Source organism: Tenrec ecaudatus, chromosome 2, assembly GCF_050624435.1.
Source record: "Tenrec ecaudatus isolate mTenEca1 chromosome 2, mTenEca1.hap1, whole genome shotgun sequence".
Lineage (NCBI taxonomy): Eukaryota > Metazoa > Chordata > Mammalia > Afrosoricida > Tenrecidae > Tenrec > Tenrec ecaudatus.
In genome coordinates, this window is record NC_134531.1 from 287,544,343 (window position 1) to 287,560,650 (window position 16,308).

Consider the following 16,308-nt stretch of genomic DNA (forward strand, 5'->3'; position numbering starts at 1 on the left):
TAAGGTGAACCACAACACCAGGGAGGTAAGCATCCTTCGGACACCCAACTGCACAAAATCACAGCATTCGCCCAGAGAATGCTCCAAGGACAGGGAAGGATCGGAAAGAAGGCCACGTGTAAGCTGGAAAGCGAGGGACGGAGGACACTGACAATGTGAGAGTCACGGTCACCAAACAGAATGTGGAGGAATGAAGATTGAATGAAAAGGGGTGTTTTTTTTTCTTGTAAACTTTCATCCAAATCACAATTAAAAAAAAATTTTTTAAGGAGAAACTACTCAAGCCAACAAGCTTCCAAGACTCTGATATGTTTTCTGTTTCTTCTCAGGGAGCCGCGTCCTTCCCCCAGGACCATGGCACATCTCAGTCAGCTGAGTGGCCGCTTCAACTCGACTTGTGTGGACAACTCCACGGGGCTCAGCTGGGCCCATCCGCACTCCTACTACGCCCTGTCCTACTGCGCGCTCATCCTGGCCATCGTCTTCGGCAACGGCCTGGTGTGTGTGGCGGTGCTGAGAGAGCGAGCGCTGCAGACCACCACCAACTACCTCGTGGTGAGCCTGGCTGTGGCAGACCTTCTGGTCGCCACCTTGGTCATGCCTTGGGTGGTGTATCTGGAGGTGAGTGAGCCCCTGAGGTGCACTGTCCACGTGGCCTCTATGTCTCTGTCTTCCCCGAGCTCCTGGTGTTCACAGCTTGAACTGTTGCCTGAGGGAGGTCTCCAAGACCAGGAAAGAAAACGCCTGCTATTTGCTTTGAGTGAGGGAAATGAAGCTCTGAGAGCACCCAGCACCCAGCACCCAGCAGCAGCCATGCAGGCAGACCTGAGAGCGGGAGATGACTCTGTTCCCAAGTGACTGTACTAAAGGGAAGAGACACATCCTGAAAATGCACATTCATTCATTCATGCACATTTAGTTCCTGGGCCAGAGACATCTCAGGGTTAGGGGGCTTGGGAGAGGGAATTCGTGGTCATCTCCATCAATTTTCCAACATATATGGGCATAAGGGTGGGCTGGTGGGATATAGGTAGGGGAGAGTGGAGAAGCAATTTTGAAAAAAAAAAATATTCTACGTAAGTGAGAGGAAAAGAGAGAAAAACCTATCTGTAAGTAGATCAGACTTCTTTTCATGATTCAATTGACTGCAATTCAGCTCTTTCCTCCTGGGTACCAGTTCTCCTCCGCCTCTGCTACCAATGGAACAGAGGAAACCGTCACAGGTATATTTTTGATGCCTACATTAATAGCAAAGAGCTCTTGCCAGTCAGATAACACAGCAGACCCTGGAGAATTCTTGTGGGGAAACGCATTTCTTATATTTGAAAATATTTTCATTTGTAAATGTAAAACGGAGCCAGGAGATGATCAAGACAAAACATCCATTCCGTAACAAGGAAATCAAGGGGACAATTCGATTCAAGAAACGGATATTCTTCACAGGAAAGCATGCAGTTACAGAAGAGATTTAAAAAAAATAAAAGACACACCTTAATATACTATTAACATGTCTCTGCCGTGGTGTGTGTCATTCTTATGAGGTGTCCACTAAAAGTTCACAAGGATGCTATGATTAAGAGAAATTAAGATTCATCAAATTAATATCTCAGTTAATATTAATAGTGAAGATGACAGTTAATTAAGTATGACATATCACAGGAGAACAAAAACCTCGAGCATAGACTGCCTAGGCAAGTACCGTATTAAAGAATGTCTGAGAACTAAAATTAGACTTATGATCTCAAGGGAGAGGCATAAAAAAAAGAAATAAAGAAAATTGGGGGGAGGACAGGAGAAAAACAATGAGGCCGATTAGGGTAGATTTAAAGGGGGAGAATGTATTTATTCCTCCCAGTCAGGATAATCCTAATGGTAAAGAATCTTGTCATTATTTTGACTTTTTGTCAACCTATCTAGACTAAGAAGTCAAAGGCTACGTCTTTTTTCTTTTCCTCTTTGCTATAGTCCAAATATACTGTACCTGGCCTATAACATGTGCTAAATGAATATTGGATGCAAAATTGGTTATAAAAACCTTGTTCTGTAATGCATACAGTAGATGGGTAGCTACTATTGATGCCATCTATATTTATTGCTATAACTAGATCCTTGGTTTGTTGGTTGGTGTTGGATAGTGTGTATTTGGGTTGTTGGGTTTTTTTTCCATCCAATAATAATGGGACCAGAAAGGAGTTAGAAGCATGTGAAATCGCTTTCCAAAGTGAGGCAGAGTTTTGGTGTCATAAATAATATGGATTGGTCAATGATTCATAGCACCACCCCAAAGTGTTTCTGCCCACCCTACCCATTGCAAGGATCCTTAAGTCTCCCTGGATGATGAATGTCAGAGGAGGAAGATGCAGATGGAGAGGACTTTTGCTCTAATGAGTATTTTAATTCCCTCTGAAATACAAACAAACTTTTAGTGTCTGAAATAAAGCCACTGAAACCCAAAACCAAATCCACTGCCATCAAGTCAATTCTAACTCATAGGGTTTCCAACGCCCAGGGCATTCAACACTATACACCTTCATGGAGCAGACAACCTCGTGTTCCCACCAAGGAGCAGTTGGTGGGTTTGAACCGCTGACCTTATTGTTAGTAGCCCAATGCCTAACCCACTCCACCACCACAGATCCTTATACAGCCAATTCAGGATACTTTTTGTCCATTGTTTTTTATTGCTTTCAGGACTCTGGTTGAACCATATGTGAAAACCTCTGTATATATATTGGTTGAGGAGATGGATGTTAGGATGAATCCCCAAGACCAACCCGCGACACCACTTTCTAGTGACACCATCTCCTCTAGGTGGTGCCCCATTGAACTGACGACTTCAGTAAAGAGCAGTCTGAGCCTACCCTGACCTGACGTGGAATGTTGCCCCAGGTCCCGGTGAAGGGCTCTCTAGGTTGACTCAGCTGGCTCTCCTACAGGAGAAGGTGCGCTCTAGTGAACACCATGGTGACCTCTGTCGAGCCAGTTATCTGATGTAGGGTGCTCAGTAACCATGACTACAGTCAAGTGAGCCCACAATCATAAGAAGATTGAGGTAGGCAAAACTCTCTCTTCACTGGGTAACACGCTTGGGTGCGGGGGTAAGGGGGGTCTCTCTTTTGATCCTATTGATGTGCCCTAATCACTTTCTCCCATAGTCATCTGAGAGTCAGTCTCCAAAGAAGGGCCACGACTTAAGGCAGTAATCGCTCAAGGCAATCAATACAGATGTGAGAAGGTTTGCGTCTGGTGGACCAGATTGCCCCATCAATGCTGTTCTTAGTCTTAGCCACTAGCCTTTCTGGGACCTTCAGAGGCAGAGCTAGTGTACCTTCATGAGAGAAGAAAGCCCCGGAGTCCTTCGGGAGACTATGTATAAATCGTTGTGTCTCCGGGAAAAGCAAAAATGGTATTCATTAATTCATCCTAATGATGACACAGTTAACCTCAGAATTATATGATTATACCTAAAAACTCCTTGGAAAGATGAAAGTGTGTGATGTTGATCATAGAACCTTCTGTGGGGTGGAGAGTCCCCTGGAGGGGAGGAGACGCTTGAGAAGAATGCCTTTGGGAGCCATTGGGGCGACTAGATTCACAGCCTCAAACGCTTTGATCTGAATACTTTCATCTTGTTCAAAGGGAATATTTTTCCAGGCACAAGTATGTATGCGCTAGGAGTGTTTTGCCTGTATGTATTGGAAATTTGAGTCGGGTGACTTAAACCATTAGGGGTTGTGTTATCCACGAGCCAGATAGTCTAATGAGAAGCCATTGCCGTTGGTGGCCGACCCGCTCCATGGTATAATCAAGGATGCACACTCCTCGTCTTCCTCTTCATCTGCGGCAGGCTCCTTACTTCCTCATTGTGCTCTCAAGATGGCCTTGCTGGTCCTGGTTATCACGCAGTGTACTAAAGTAGGATGGGGAGAAACAGTAGGAAAATCCGCGGTCTTTTCCTAGAGTAAGGAGCCCTGGTGGCGCAGTGGCTTCTGTGTTGTGCTGCTTAATCGCAGCACCAGCAAGTCCAGTCCCCACGCAGCTCCGTGGGAGAAAGAGGAGCGGTGTGCTCCTGTCCAGCTCTGCAGTCGCAGGACGCAGTTCTACTCTGCCCTTGAAGTGTCTTGGGATGCAGAATCACCTTGATGGCATTGGGTCTGGTTCCCTGGAGTGGATCGCCCCCCTCCCTCTTTTTCATCAGTAAAGAAGATATGCTTCCAGAAACATCTCCCCATCTCCCCCAGGGACTTCACTTAAATCGAATTGGCCAGAAGTGGATCCTGAGGTCACTCTGGGCTACAATGGACACTGGGACAGAAAAGGTGAAAATGCAGGTTTTATGAAGAAGGGAAAGGTAGGGGTGAGGGAGGCAAGACAGTGTCAGGGAGCACTGCTTAGGTTGGAAGGCACTTGGCTGAAAGTCATTCCAACATAGGGTGGTGCTCTGAAGAAAACTCAACCCTGTGAGTCTGAAAGCCCAGAGTGACACCAATCAATGGAGGTGACAGCAGCAACTTTCCTAGTTCGTCCGGTTGATGTGACATTTGACCATCCACAACTGAAAGACACAGTCTGAGAGCCTCGGAGACAGCTATGGTGCTTTCCTAAGAGAAAAATGCATGCTGCATCCTTAAGGGAACTTTGACTATATGAATCTTTGCTTTCCACATAAGAGCAAAAGTGCTATCCTTCCTCACTCTCATGATGACAAAGTGTCCCTGTGACTACTTGACTGTACCTCCGAGCTCATTGGAAAGAAAAGAGTGTGCCGTGTTGATCATAGCTTTGAAATAGCTGACATCACCGATAGGGCACTTTTGAGTTGTTTACATAAAAGAACGTGCAAATCCAGTTGATTTAAAAACTTGGCTTTCAACAAAAAATAAAAGTAAATAATAAAATTTTAAAACCTGGCTTTCACAACCACGACCTTCAAAAGACCAGCATAAGATGATCTCCAGACAGTTTGATCTACAGGACTTCAGCTTCAGGACTTTAAGTCTCTGCAATTCTCAGTTCTGTCTTTCTGCGTATCTTGGTCTCATCTCCGGATGAAAAGTCTCAGCTGTCAGGCTCACATGGAGACACCACACCTGTCCCCCAAAAAGGGAGAACCCATGTCCCAGAATGACCAGAAATGTCCAGATGTGCTCTGCTTAGACTGGGGTAGGGCACCTGCTGCTCTCTGACTAGTCATTGGATAGAAACATGAGCTCAGTATAGGTTCATGTGTTTGTCAGATGAAACAAACTGACAGCTCGGGAATCACAGAGATTCCCAGAGGAATCCAAGAAGAGAGAGAACAGGACAGTCAATCAGTGAGTCCCACTGCTGGCTTCCATTGGCATCAGTCATGAAGACACACAGGAGTCTGGGCTCAGGCAATGTATATCATGGGACCGGCAGAGGCCAGCTGCTGACTCACGGTAGTTTTCTCTGCCCTCTGTCCTAGCAGAGAAGTTCAAGACCAAGACTCTACAGGTGACTTTATCTAAACCAAACCCACTGGCATCAACTCAATTCTGACTCATAGTGACCCTATAGGACAGGGTAGAACTGTGGGTTTCTGAAACTGTAATGTTTGTTGTTATTGTTGTTTTACGGGAGTAGAAAGCCTCATCTTTTTCCCAGGTGACCTTATATGGGTTATCTATCAGAGGGGCCTCTTGCTTGGCTGGCTCTTTAATTCAGTGTGCTGCATTTTCTCAGAAAAAAAAAAAAACCACCACAAAATTTCTGTACCATACCAAATAGTTCTATCTCAGATTCCTTCTCAAGTCTTTAATTTCCTGCTTCATAGGCTGCAGTCTGTCTGAAGCTCCCTCTTCACACATAAACATCCCATTTTGTTCCACTTGGCTAAGCACCTTTTGTGATGTTTAATGCACTTATATCGGGGCAGAATGGCAGTGTATGCAGCCAAGGGGACACTGGGAATACTGAGCGCAGAACACCTGGGTTCCAGCGTGGACCGGAGGAGAAGCTTGAAGGTTAAGAAATGTAGACAAGCCGAGGGCATCAGGCAGCAGGCACCAAAGACCCAGAACAAAAAATCACATCCATGTGAATGAAGGGGAGCATGGAGTGGAGACCCAAAGCCCATCTGTAGACAATTGGACATCCCCTTACAGAAGGGTCACAAGGAAGAGACAAGCCAGTCAGGGTGCAGGGCAGCACCAACGAAACAAACAACACTCCTCTAGTTCTTTAATGTTTCTCCCTGTCTCCCCCCCACCCCCCACCATCATGACCCCAATCCTACCTTACAAATTCGACTAGACCAGAGCACATACACTGGTACAGATAAGAGCTAGAAACACAAGGAATCCAGGACAGATAAACCCCTCAGGACCAATAATGAGAGTAGTGATGCCAGGAGGGGGAGGGGAAGGTGGGGGAAGAAAGGGGAACCGATCACAATGATCTACATATAATCCCCTCCCTAGGAGACAGACAGCAGAAAAATGGGTGAAGGGAGACAGCGGTCAGGATAAGACATGAAAAAATAATGATAATTTAGAAATTATCGCGGGTTCATGAGGGAGGGAGGGTGGGGGAGAGACGGGGGGAGGGAGAAATTAGGAGCCCGATACCAAGGGCTCGAGGAGGAAGAAAATGTTTTGAAAATGATGATGGCAACATATGAACAAATGTGCTTGGCACAGTGGATGGATGGACTGTGATAAGAGCTGTATGAGCCCCTAGTAAAATGATTTTTTTAATTAAGAATTGCAGACAAGCAAACCAGAGCAGGGTGCATTCAGAGAGAGCAGTGAGCTGGTCAGACTAAGATGAGGAGCAGTTTATTTGGAAAGGGGGTGGGGGGTGTTTAGGCTTTATGATGACACTGTTTATTAACAAGAAAGACTGTTTTCTAAAGAGGAGTTTTACCACAATGCAAAAGATTCCAGGTGCCAGAAAGTTAAAATCTCCCCCCTGGAAAACAGAAATAGGAGATTCCTACAAACTCTGCATAGGCTCTGGGAGCAGGAGCATCCTGGCTCCTGAAAAGTGTGGAGGCTTGAGCCTACGCAATGGCACCGACGAAGAAAGGTCTGGTGATCTGCTTTCAAAAGATCACAGCCTTTAAAACCCTACGGAGCAGTTATGCATGGAAACACATGGGATATCCATGAGTCAGTATTTCCTGGGGAACAATCTGCTGGGGGAAGGGCCTTCTAAAAGGCCATGTTGGTACAGTATACTCTTTTGGCAGTCACCCAAAGTATTGACTCGTCGCCAATTGGCTTATTTGGCAGAAAGAGGTTAAAATTATTTCTGCCCTGCACTCTAAGGTATGATCCAACCACAGCATGATTCCCGGTGATGGCCTTGGCTTCTGCATGTTTAATGCCCTCCTCTGGGGGTCAAAGTGCCTTATCAGAGGCTGCTTGGTACAAATACAGACTGCTGGGACCTACCCCAGAACCCCCAAACTAGGGTAACCCCCCAGGGTAGCCCTGGAGGCTTTCATCCTAGTAATAAGGGCCCAACACCAGGCCCCAGCCACACGCCCACCCTGGGTGAATCTCGCACACTGCTGCCTTTTGCTACAAGGCAGTGATGGCCAGGAAGCACTGATCTGTATATCTCCCACTTCGAAATTAAGAGTGCTGAGATCCAGAGAAGTTACTATCTTTATTTGTTACCCTATCTTGACAGCCAGTGGCCTTCTGCCCTGGAATGGAGGATGAGAGTGGTTTCCAAGTGTGGCAAGAAAACAAATGGAATGTGGAGGGCGATTCGAGAGTCATTTCCTTGTTGTCCCTTGGAGATCTCCCCCAAACAACTTAAGTGTGGAAAGGGTAGTTGAGACGGAGGGGTGGAGACTGGAAGTACCAGGAGGAGATGGGATGAGTGGTGTTGCCTTGCATGAGATGAAGCAAAATGTGCATGAATTATTGAATGGAAAACTGATGATCTGGTCTGCGCCCTTTACTCAATTCAATTACACCTTTACCCAATTCAAGTACACCTTTACCCAAGTTAACACACCTTTACCCAATTCAAGTACACCTTTACCCAAGTTAACACACCTTTACCCAATTCAAGTACACCTTTACCCAAGTTAACACACCTTTACCCAATTCAAGTACACCTTTACCCAAGTCAACATACCTTTACCCAAGTCAATTATATCTTTACCCAAGTCAATACACCTTTACCCAATTCAGTTACACAATAGCTTTTTATTTCCCAGTCCATTCCTCCAGACAGGGATGTAAATCCACCTAGATGTAAATAAAATTGCTTCTTTATTTTCACTCAGCTGAAATGTAGCACTACTACTCACAACGGCAGAAATCCTCAGGGTCACCAATAAAAATCACAGATATTATCTTTTCAAATTATATTACAGTTGTTGTAGACGTCTTGCGATATCATTTATACCCGCTTTCACTCTGAAAATCCAGGTGCATTTGACCTACTTCCGTTATTGTTAGGTGCTGTTGAGTTGATTTAGACTCACAGTGATCCTGTGTGCAACACAAGGGAAAACTTCCCAGTGCGGTGCCAGCCTCACAATCGGTATATTTGAGCCCATTGTTGCAGCCACTACGCCAATCCATCTCATGGAGGGTCTGGCTCATTTTTGAAAAAGTCACCCACTTTACCAAGCATGATGTTTTATCTCTAGGGACTGGTCTTTCCTGATGACATCGCCAAAACCCAGGAAGCAAAGTCACCTCACCCTCATGTCTCAGGAGCATGCTGGCTGTACGTCTTCCAAGACAGATTTGTTTGTTCTCCTGGCAGTCATGGTGATAGTAAATAATCTTCACCAAAACCATAATTCAAATCCATTGATTCTTCTGCAGTAGTCCTTATGGATCATTCACTATCACATGCATTTTAAATATGGGGCAATTAAAAATACCCTAGTCGGACACGTCTTAATCTCATAGTGACAGCCTTGCTCTCTAACACTTTAAAGAGGTTTTCTTTTATGTATGTATGTATGGGAATGCGATTTTCCTTATGCTATTTGTGATTGAAAGGCAAGGGGTTGCTATGAAGCAGAATGGGTGTGAACATAGGTTAGCATTCAAGCTGTCTGTTCTCTGCACTCATACGGTGTTCCATGTAGAGCACATGGCCTAACTTCTCCTTTTTTATAAATTGGGAGTTAATACAGAAATCATATCATTCTATAGTTCAACCACATCAAGCAGGCTTGTACAATTGTGACCACAATCAGTTTCCCAACATTTAAAGAGGTTTGAGGTAGCAGATATATTCGGCCTATCTTTGAATGTCTGATGTACTCGGCATACCTCAAGCTGAAAGAATTGAAGGGCAAAACAATATAAGCCTTGCATTGTAACATTGAAGGATTGATTCCATGAGCAAAATACCGAAGGATTTGATGAGCAAGCCATTGGATAATGCAAGAAGCGCCAAAAGTAGATGAAGGAAAATCACAGTCATTATATCAGAAAATTCAACCATTTCAAGACCTAGCGTATGATCAAGAACCAGTGATAGCAAAAGAAGACATCAGACAAAGGCACGACTCCGGCAATTGACAGGATGCCAACTGAAATGTTCCAAGAAGCTGATGAAGCACTGGAAGACAGGTCTACACTAGAAATGTGAACCTGCCTCTCTCACTCACTCATTGCCACTGAGATGTTCAACTCACAGCCACCGATGGAACAGGGGCGGAGATGCCCGTGTCTTTACAAGAAAGTAACTCTTTATGGGAGTAGAAAGCCTCATCTTTCTCCTGCAGAGGGAGCTGGTGGTTTAGAACTGCTAACTTAGCAACTAGCAGCCCAACACATAACACGCTAAGTCACCAAAGCTCAATCAGCCCTTGAGCCTGCCTTGCTATTTAAAATGCACCTATGGGGAGGCTTCATAAGGGAACCAAAACCATTTCCTTATCTTATTTTTTTCATTTCATGATCTTTTAATTCTATTTTCCCACCCACTTTCTGAAGCCTCTTTGTATGTGTAAAATATGTGGGTAACTATTTCAATATAGCTGATGGCTTTTGTGATCAATTATATTTTCCTCTTTAAAAGTATGATTCATAATGTGCACCAACATCCATTGCCACGTTATTCACAACAACCCAAAGGGGAAAACAACCCCAATTCCCATCAACAGACGAATGGATCAGAAAAATGTGGTACATGCGCACACAATGGAATATGATTAGTCATAAAGGGATGGAAGATGGCGAATAGTTAGTCGCCAGCCCGGAGCTCCTGCTGCCAGACCAGAAAATTGCCGCTACCAGCGCTCTAGTTTGGCAATGAGCCGCAACGCTTTGAAGGGGCAGTAATCCGAGACTCAGGAGAACCTCTGAAAGTGAGTCACAAAACCCCAGCCAGAGGCCCCCCACGCTGTTAGCTGCCTTGAGCTCAGCCTGGGAGATCTGGGTCGGCAGGTAGCCATAGATTTGGAACAATGGAAAAGAAGTAAGGAATGTTATTAATCATAAAGAGAAATAAATCCCTCCGTGGGTGAGCCTCGGACAACATGCTGAGTGAAATTAGTCAGAAACAAAAGGACAAGCATTGTAGGATGTCACTTATGAGAAATCTCTAGAAGAAGCAAATGCATGAGATCAAAGGTCAAGACTGTTGACCAGGGGCAGGTGGAGGGGAGGGCTGGTGGTTGCACCAGATGTCCAGTTACTGAATGGTACAGACGCAAAGGCTGCCAACCGCACCTGTGTCAGGTGTGCTTTTTACCATTTCCTAAAAGTTTCTTCGGAGAAGGAAGCCACGGGGCTCACGGGATCCGTGGTACAACTAAGGCTTGAGAAAGCTGGCTTTAGGGACAACTGATGAAAAGATCCTGTCCCCATCGCCCCAGCCCAGTGTTTCCCAAACCTCCCAAGCAAGAAGAATCTTTGGGGGCATTGACTATTTCTGAGTGGGGCCTGAGAATGGCTTTGTTGAACGGAGCCTGGAGTGATTTGAGAACTGCTGCCTTAGGCTGTGTCTGTCGAAAATCAGTCGCCAACTTCAGTACCTGTAGACACTTCCTTGCTGGCTCCCACCTTCTGTTTTGCCAAAGGGCGTTAGTTATAGTCATTAGCAAGTGAGAGCAACACCACCTGTCTGCTGTATAATCCTAACATGCGTTCTTCATTAAAATTTAGGAGAGAGGTAGGATTTGTCTCTAAAATGCTTTAAATCAAATGTCTTAAAATCTTTTTTATGCCTTAATTAAAAAAAATAATTTTACTTTCGTGGTCCCCAATACTTTGTACGTATCTAGCTGTCGGCACTTAGAAACGATCATCATTGTTTCCTTAAGACTGTTACCGAAATTCAGATGCTTAACCAAAGATACAAGATTTACTCGGGGAAGACCGAGGGTATCACAAGAGTCTTGCATTTAGAGACAACGAGGAAGAAGAGAACCTTACCAGCCAAAATGGTTCGTCTCCGTATTTCTTGCCCTCTGCATACATATATTTGTAAGAGTTCCTGTGCACTAGCAAGAGTCTTGGGACTGGCCATAGGGATAGCAAGGAGTTCTGGGAAATGTAGTCCCAAGATGTTGTTACGGCCTCTACGCATGCTCTGTTCAAATTACCTTTGCTCCCTTGCCCTGCCTCAGTTATCTGCCTTCTGTCCCTTGCCTCTTTAACCCACACATATTCATATACTAGTCTCCCTACATACATATACTATATTCTGAGTCCCCGCGGTAAAAATTAAGTTTAATTCATCTCAGTGCACCCATCTCTAAGACAAGTATCAGGCAACTAGGAAATATTGGATAGATGAGTAAGTGGGCGGGCAAATGTCAACTCTTTCCACTCCCGTGATTTTCAAATGGAATTAAATTCTGCACATCTCAGAAGTGGAGTGCCAAGCTGCAGACCTTCAGGAGGGAGAAATAAAGGTTACAAGTGAAAATAAGTGACTTTCAAGTCCATGCTAAGTCAAATCCACCCCAGGTATGTCTGAGCCGGACAGTCCTCCGTATTGTTTTCCGTGCCTAATGTTTTTGCAAGGAGACCATCAGATCTTTCTTCCAAGGGACTTCTGGGTAGGTTCAAACCTCCAACCTTCCGTTGGGCTGCCTACACCACTCAGGGAGTTTATGCAGTAATGCCTCTGTCTAAAACTTGGAAATAATATTTATAGATTCTTGAGTCCTATAAGGTAATTTGTAAGCTAGTTAGGATACTCGTGGCACTTTGCTGCTTTTAATTGATCCTTCAATGGTGTGGAAATATGTATATCTATATGTTTCCATTTGACATCCCATCAATAAAAACTCATTTAAATGAGTAAGCTCCCGGGAAGTCTACGTGATGACACCTTAGAACAGTGAGTCTCAACCTTCCTCATGCCGAGACTTTCATGTTGTGGGAACCCCCTGAACCATAAAATTATTTCCGTTGCTACTTCATCACTGTAATTTTGCTACTGCTATGAATCAGGCAGCCCCCCTAAAGGTGCCAGGACCCACAGGATGAGAACCGCTGCCTTACTAGGCATCACTTTAATCAACTAATTAGATTGTTTTCTTCTTGCCACTTAACGGAGAGATCAAGGCGAGAATGCGAATTTGGATGGGAGAAACCTGGCGGCAGACAAGGAGGAGAGCCTGAATAGAATGACACAGTGGGGCCTAGAAGCCCAAGGGCACGTTGGGGGCTTTGTGCCCTTGGAGGCTAAAGAAGGCGGATATCAAAGTAGCCACGAAGTATGATGGAGACATCCGGGTTAAAAAAAATAATAAAGTATCTCATTCCCTAGGCTGAGATGGAACAGCTGACCATAAGAAAATCCTTGATAAGCATATGGTCTCCCTTCCCCTATGTCCCCTCCCTTCCTCCATTTTCCCATCGCCTCCCCTCCAGGATAAGCACTTCACTGTAGTTCCCGGCACTTGACAACCTCCCCGCCAATATCAGCTCAGCCTCTGCTAACTGTGTGACCATTGGCAAGGTGTTCAGTATCTCTAAGCTGGAGTTTCTCGGCGCCAGTTAAGATACGAAGGGTCATCTCTCTCGTCGGCTCATAACAGGCAGCAGAACGCAGGTCTGTAAAGTGCGCTGCAGCGCACTCCATTGTGGTTGGTGGCGGGCGTCCTCCAGTTAGCTCCAACTCATCGCTTCCCTGAGCTCAACAGAATGCAGCCCTGCCGACTCCTGCGCCATCCTCACAATGGCCCATCAGTGTGAGCCCCTTAGTACAGCCAAGGGGTCCATCCATCTCATCACGGGGCTTCCTCGTTCCCGCTGCGCCGATACTTCGCCAAGCATGACATCCTTCCCCAGGGGCCTGTCTCTCCCAATAACCTGGCCAAAGTCCCTGAGATGAAGTCTCGCCATCCTTGATTCTAAGAAGCATACTGGCTGTACTTCTTCCAAGACCAAACTGCGTCTTCTGTTGGCAGGCTCTGAGACTTAATATTCTTCACCAGCACCATAATTCAGTGAGGCACTTCATAAGAATTCAATGAATGGTAGCTCTTAGTATTCGGAGCCCTGGTGGTGTCATGGGTTCAGTTTTGGGGTCCAACCACTAAGGAGCAGTTCAAACCTGTTAGCCTCTCCATGGGAGAAAGCTGAGGCTTTGTGCTCTCATCAAGATAGATAGTCTCCGAGCCCCCCGGGGGGCAGTTCAACTCTGCCCCAGAGGGTGGCTGTGAGTCAGAATTGACTAGATGTCATTGACGTTTTTATTTATTGATATTAATAAAGAGCCTGGCACAGACCATTGATTCTTTCAGAATCTATCCGCAAGCTGAGCACTTCTGTAGCAGCCTGGGGCACAGCAATGAGGAGGCAAAAGCCTCTGTTCCCATCGAGTTGAGTAAGGAACAGTCACTTCTAAGTGTCTGTAAAATAAGCGATGCTTCATCCTCAGACCCCTATGGGCACAGACAGTTAAAATAATCATAATCTCCCACCCCCAGGAATTCCTGGAATGAGCCTTGGGTTTCAGTGACCTATGTGAAGTGAGTTGTCTGTAAATATTAGCTTGCATGAGCGTGGCAAGTATCCCACAATCATCTTGTTACTTTATTCAAGACTGCCTTGTTTCCCCAGTAATGCTGCAGTGTTTCAAGGACAAGGCCGTAGGACATTTATTTTTAAAAATCTCTTAAAACACATCATCTACCTTTTTTCTACCAAGAATTAAGGACTTCACAGGTACTTGTGTTACGAATGAATGAATGAGTGAACGTCCAGCAAGAAGTGCAGTTTGCTCTTACAGCCATCTCAAAACCCACTCACGAACACAAACTCACAGTGATGCAAAAAGATTTTTTTAAGACATCCACTTTATCACAGACACAATGTTAAACTGAGATTTAGGGTACAAAATCTAGCTTTTTCAAGAAGCCTCTCTAGCATGCACTTGTCCTTTGCAATAAGGAAATCCATTTTTTAATTCTCCTGCCCCCCTTAAATCATTGTGCTTATTATCATTTGAGCTCAGAATCCTTTCATCTCCCTTTAATTTGTTTTTCCTTCATAGAATTGCTATAAATTCATATTTGCTTCTTTATGCAATGACTTTATCATTAGTTTCAATTTTTTTGGTTTTGCTTTTAATCTAAATATCTTTGGTCAAAGTATCTTTGGTTTCTGAAAGAAGAGGAAGAAAAAAAATCCTAAATACCAGATAAAATAGGCGAGTGAAAATAAAGCCAATGGGAAGAAATTATATGGGAAAGTGCAGATTGCTCTTAGGGCCTTACTGTAATAGGACAAAGTTGGAAAGAGCCATGAACTCAGGCTGGTCATACACACGATTCTTAGATGAGATGCTAAACAGAAGAACAGCACCATTGTCATGCACAATCATTTGAGTTATATCTGGTTTTTTCCCTTTGAAATTCTATATCAGAAGCAACAATGCCTTTTTTTTTCAACCATCCCTATCTCTTAAGTAGTCGTTTAAGAGACCTTATTAAGCCATAATAATAGCAGTATCATGAGAGATCCAGCTACCCCCAAGGGCATCCCACTTCAAAGAGTTCTCCCCCAAATGACAGCCCCACAAGTGGTAACTGGCAAACATTTATTGCAGAAATGCTCCCCAACTCAAGAATGGCATGTGGGGTTATTTTGCTAGTGACCATCTTCCTAACCCATCTCCTGGGTTCAACTCAATTGTGTAAAAGAAAAAGAAAGTTAAGTAAAAATAGGCTAGACTTGAAATGATGAGGCCTTGGTGGGTTAAGGGGAAATTTCTCACCTTCCAAGTTGAGAGACCTTGGCTATACCTCGTGTATAAACACTGCTTAAACCTACCTGCTGCTTTCAGAAGAACATGTGGCTGTCGGTTTCCATCAAAACAACAGCCTTGGGAATCCTGTGGAGCAGTTCAACTCTGTCCTATGGTGAGGCCATTTGCTTATTGTGCCAACCTGGCCGATAAACACATGTGGAGTTAATTGAAAGGTGGCGGGATAAAAGGTTCAGTGAGCCTCACCTTTGAGTTCTCATGTCTTGCTTTGTGATGGCCAGACAAGCGTACAGCTGCCTTAGCCAGTTTCCTGCTTCCGCTGGCAAGGCTCACTTCCTGCAAGACATCTCCAAGGAGAAGCTGCATGGGCCTACCCTGATGCAGCCCAGGGTGCTGGGGCAGCCGTGTGGAGACCCCTGCCAGGGCGGAGATGCTTACACGCTCACTGACTCGGCATTCCTCCTTCAGTCAGTGTTATAGTATGTGTTTTGTGAGATGGAGGAGGATTTTGTGGATTAGTGTCGGACATATGTGTCAATGTTGGACTTGTGGGCTTGGGCAGCACTGGGTTGGGATGTTTCCTTGATGTGCACTTAACCTTTATATAAAACTCTCTCTTAATCTTGAGTGTCTGTGGGCTTGTTTCTCTAAAGTACCCAGACTAAAACATATGGGGTCACACTCTGAGTCGGAACCAACTGGAGGGCAATGGGTTCAAGATGCCGAATGTTTCCACAGAGCTTCCAAACTCAGGTGAACTAGGAAGAAGGGCCAAGTGAGCTCCTTCTGAAGCTCAGTCATGGAAAACCCTAAGGACCACGGCGGCAGAGCCTGGACAAGGCACAGCATCAGGCAGCACCGCGCGTGGAGTCACCAGGAGTGGATAACGAATTCCACGGCAGCTCAAGAGATTATAAAGGAAATTTCCTAAAGTCCTGCCTGTTGAGCAAGGGCAAACGAGAGAGCTCAGAACGTGTGCAAATGCTTGAAGTTGGGCTCACCCTCACCAATTCGGTGTGTGTTCTTTCCAGTTCCCTGGGCTGAGTCTTTGCCCGGACTGTCTGGTGATTGGGCAAGGGTGTTCAAGACAGGCATATTGGCATAGACCTATTTTACACAAAATCTTAAAGATGT

The 16,308-nt window shown here is 45.1% G+C and overlaps 1 protein-coding gene across 2 annotated transcripts in view; it reads left to right on the top strand.

Annotated features, from left to right (window-relative positions):
* The first annotated feature begins 354 nt into the window (after nt 1-354).
* The window catches only part of DRD3 (dopamine receptor D3), a 44,201-nt gene continuing 28,247 nt past the window's right edge, over nt 355-16,308 (top strand). For both annotated transcript variants that reach the window (XM_075543456.1, XM_075543457.1), the window contains exon 1: nt 355-621. In XM_075543456.1, coding sequence (XP_075399571.1) covers nt 355-621 — 267 coding nt within the window. The remainder of the gene's footprint in view (nt 622-16,308) is intronic.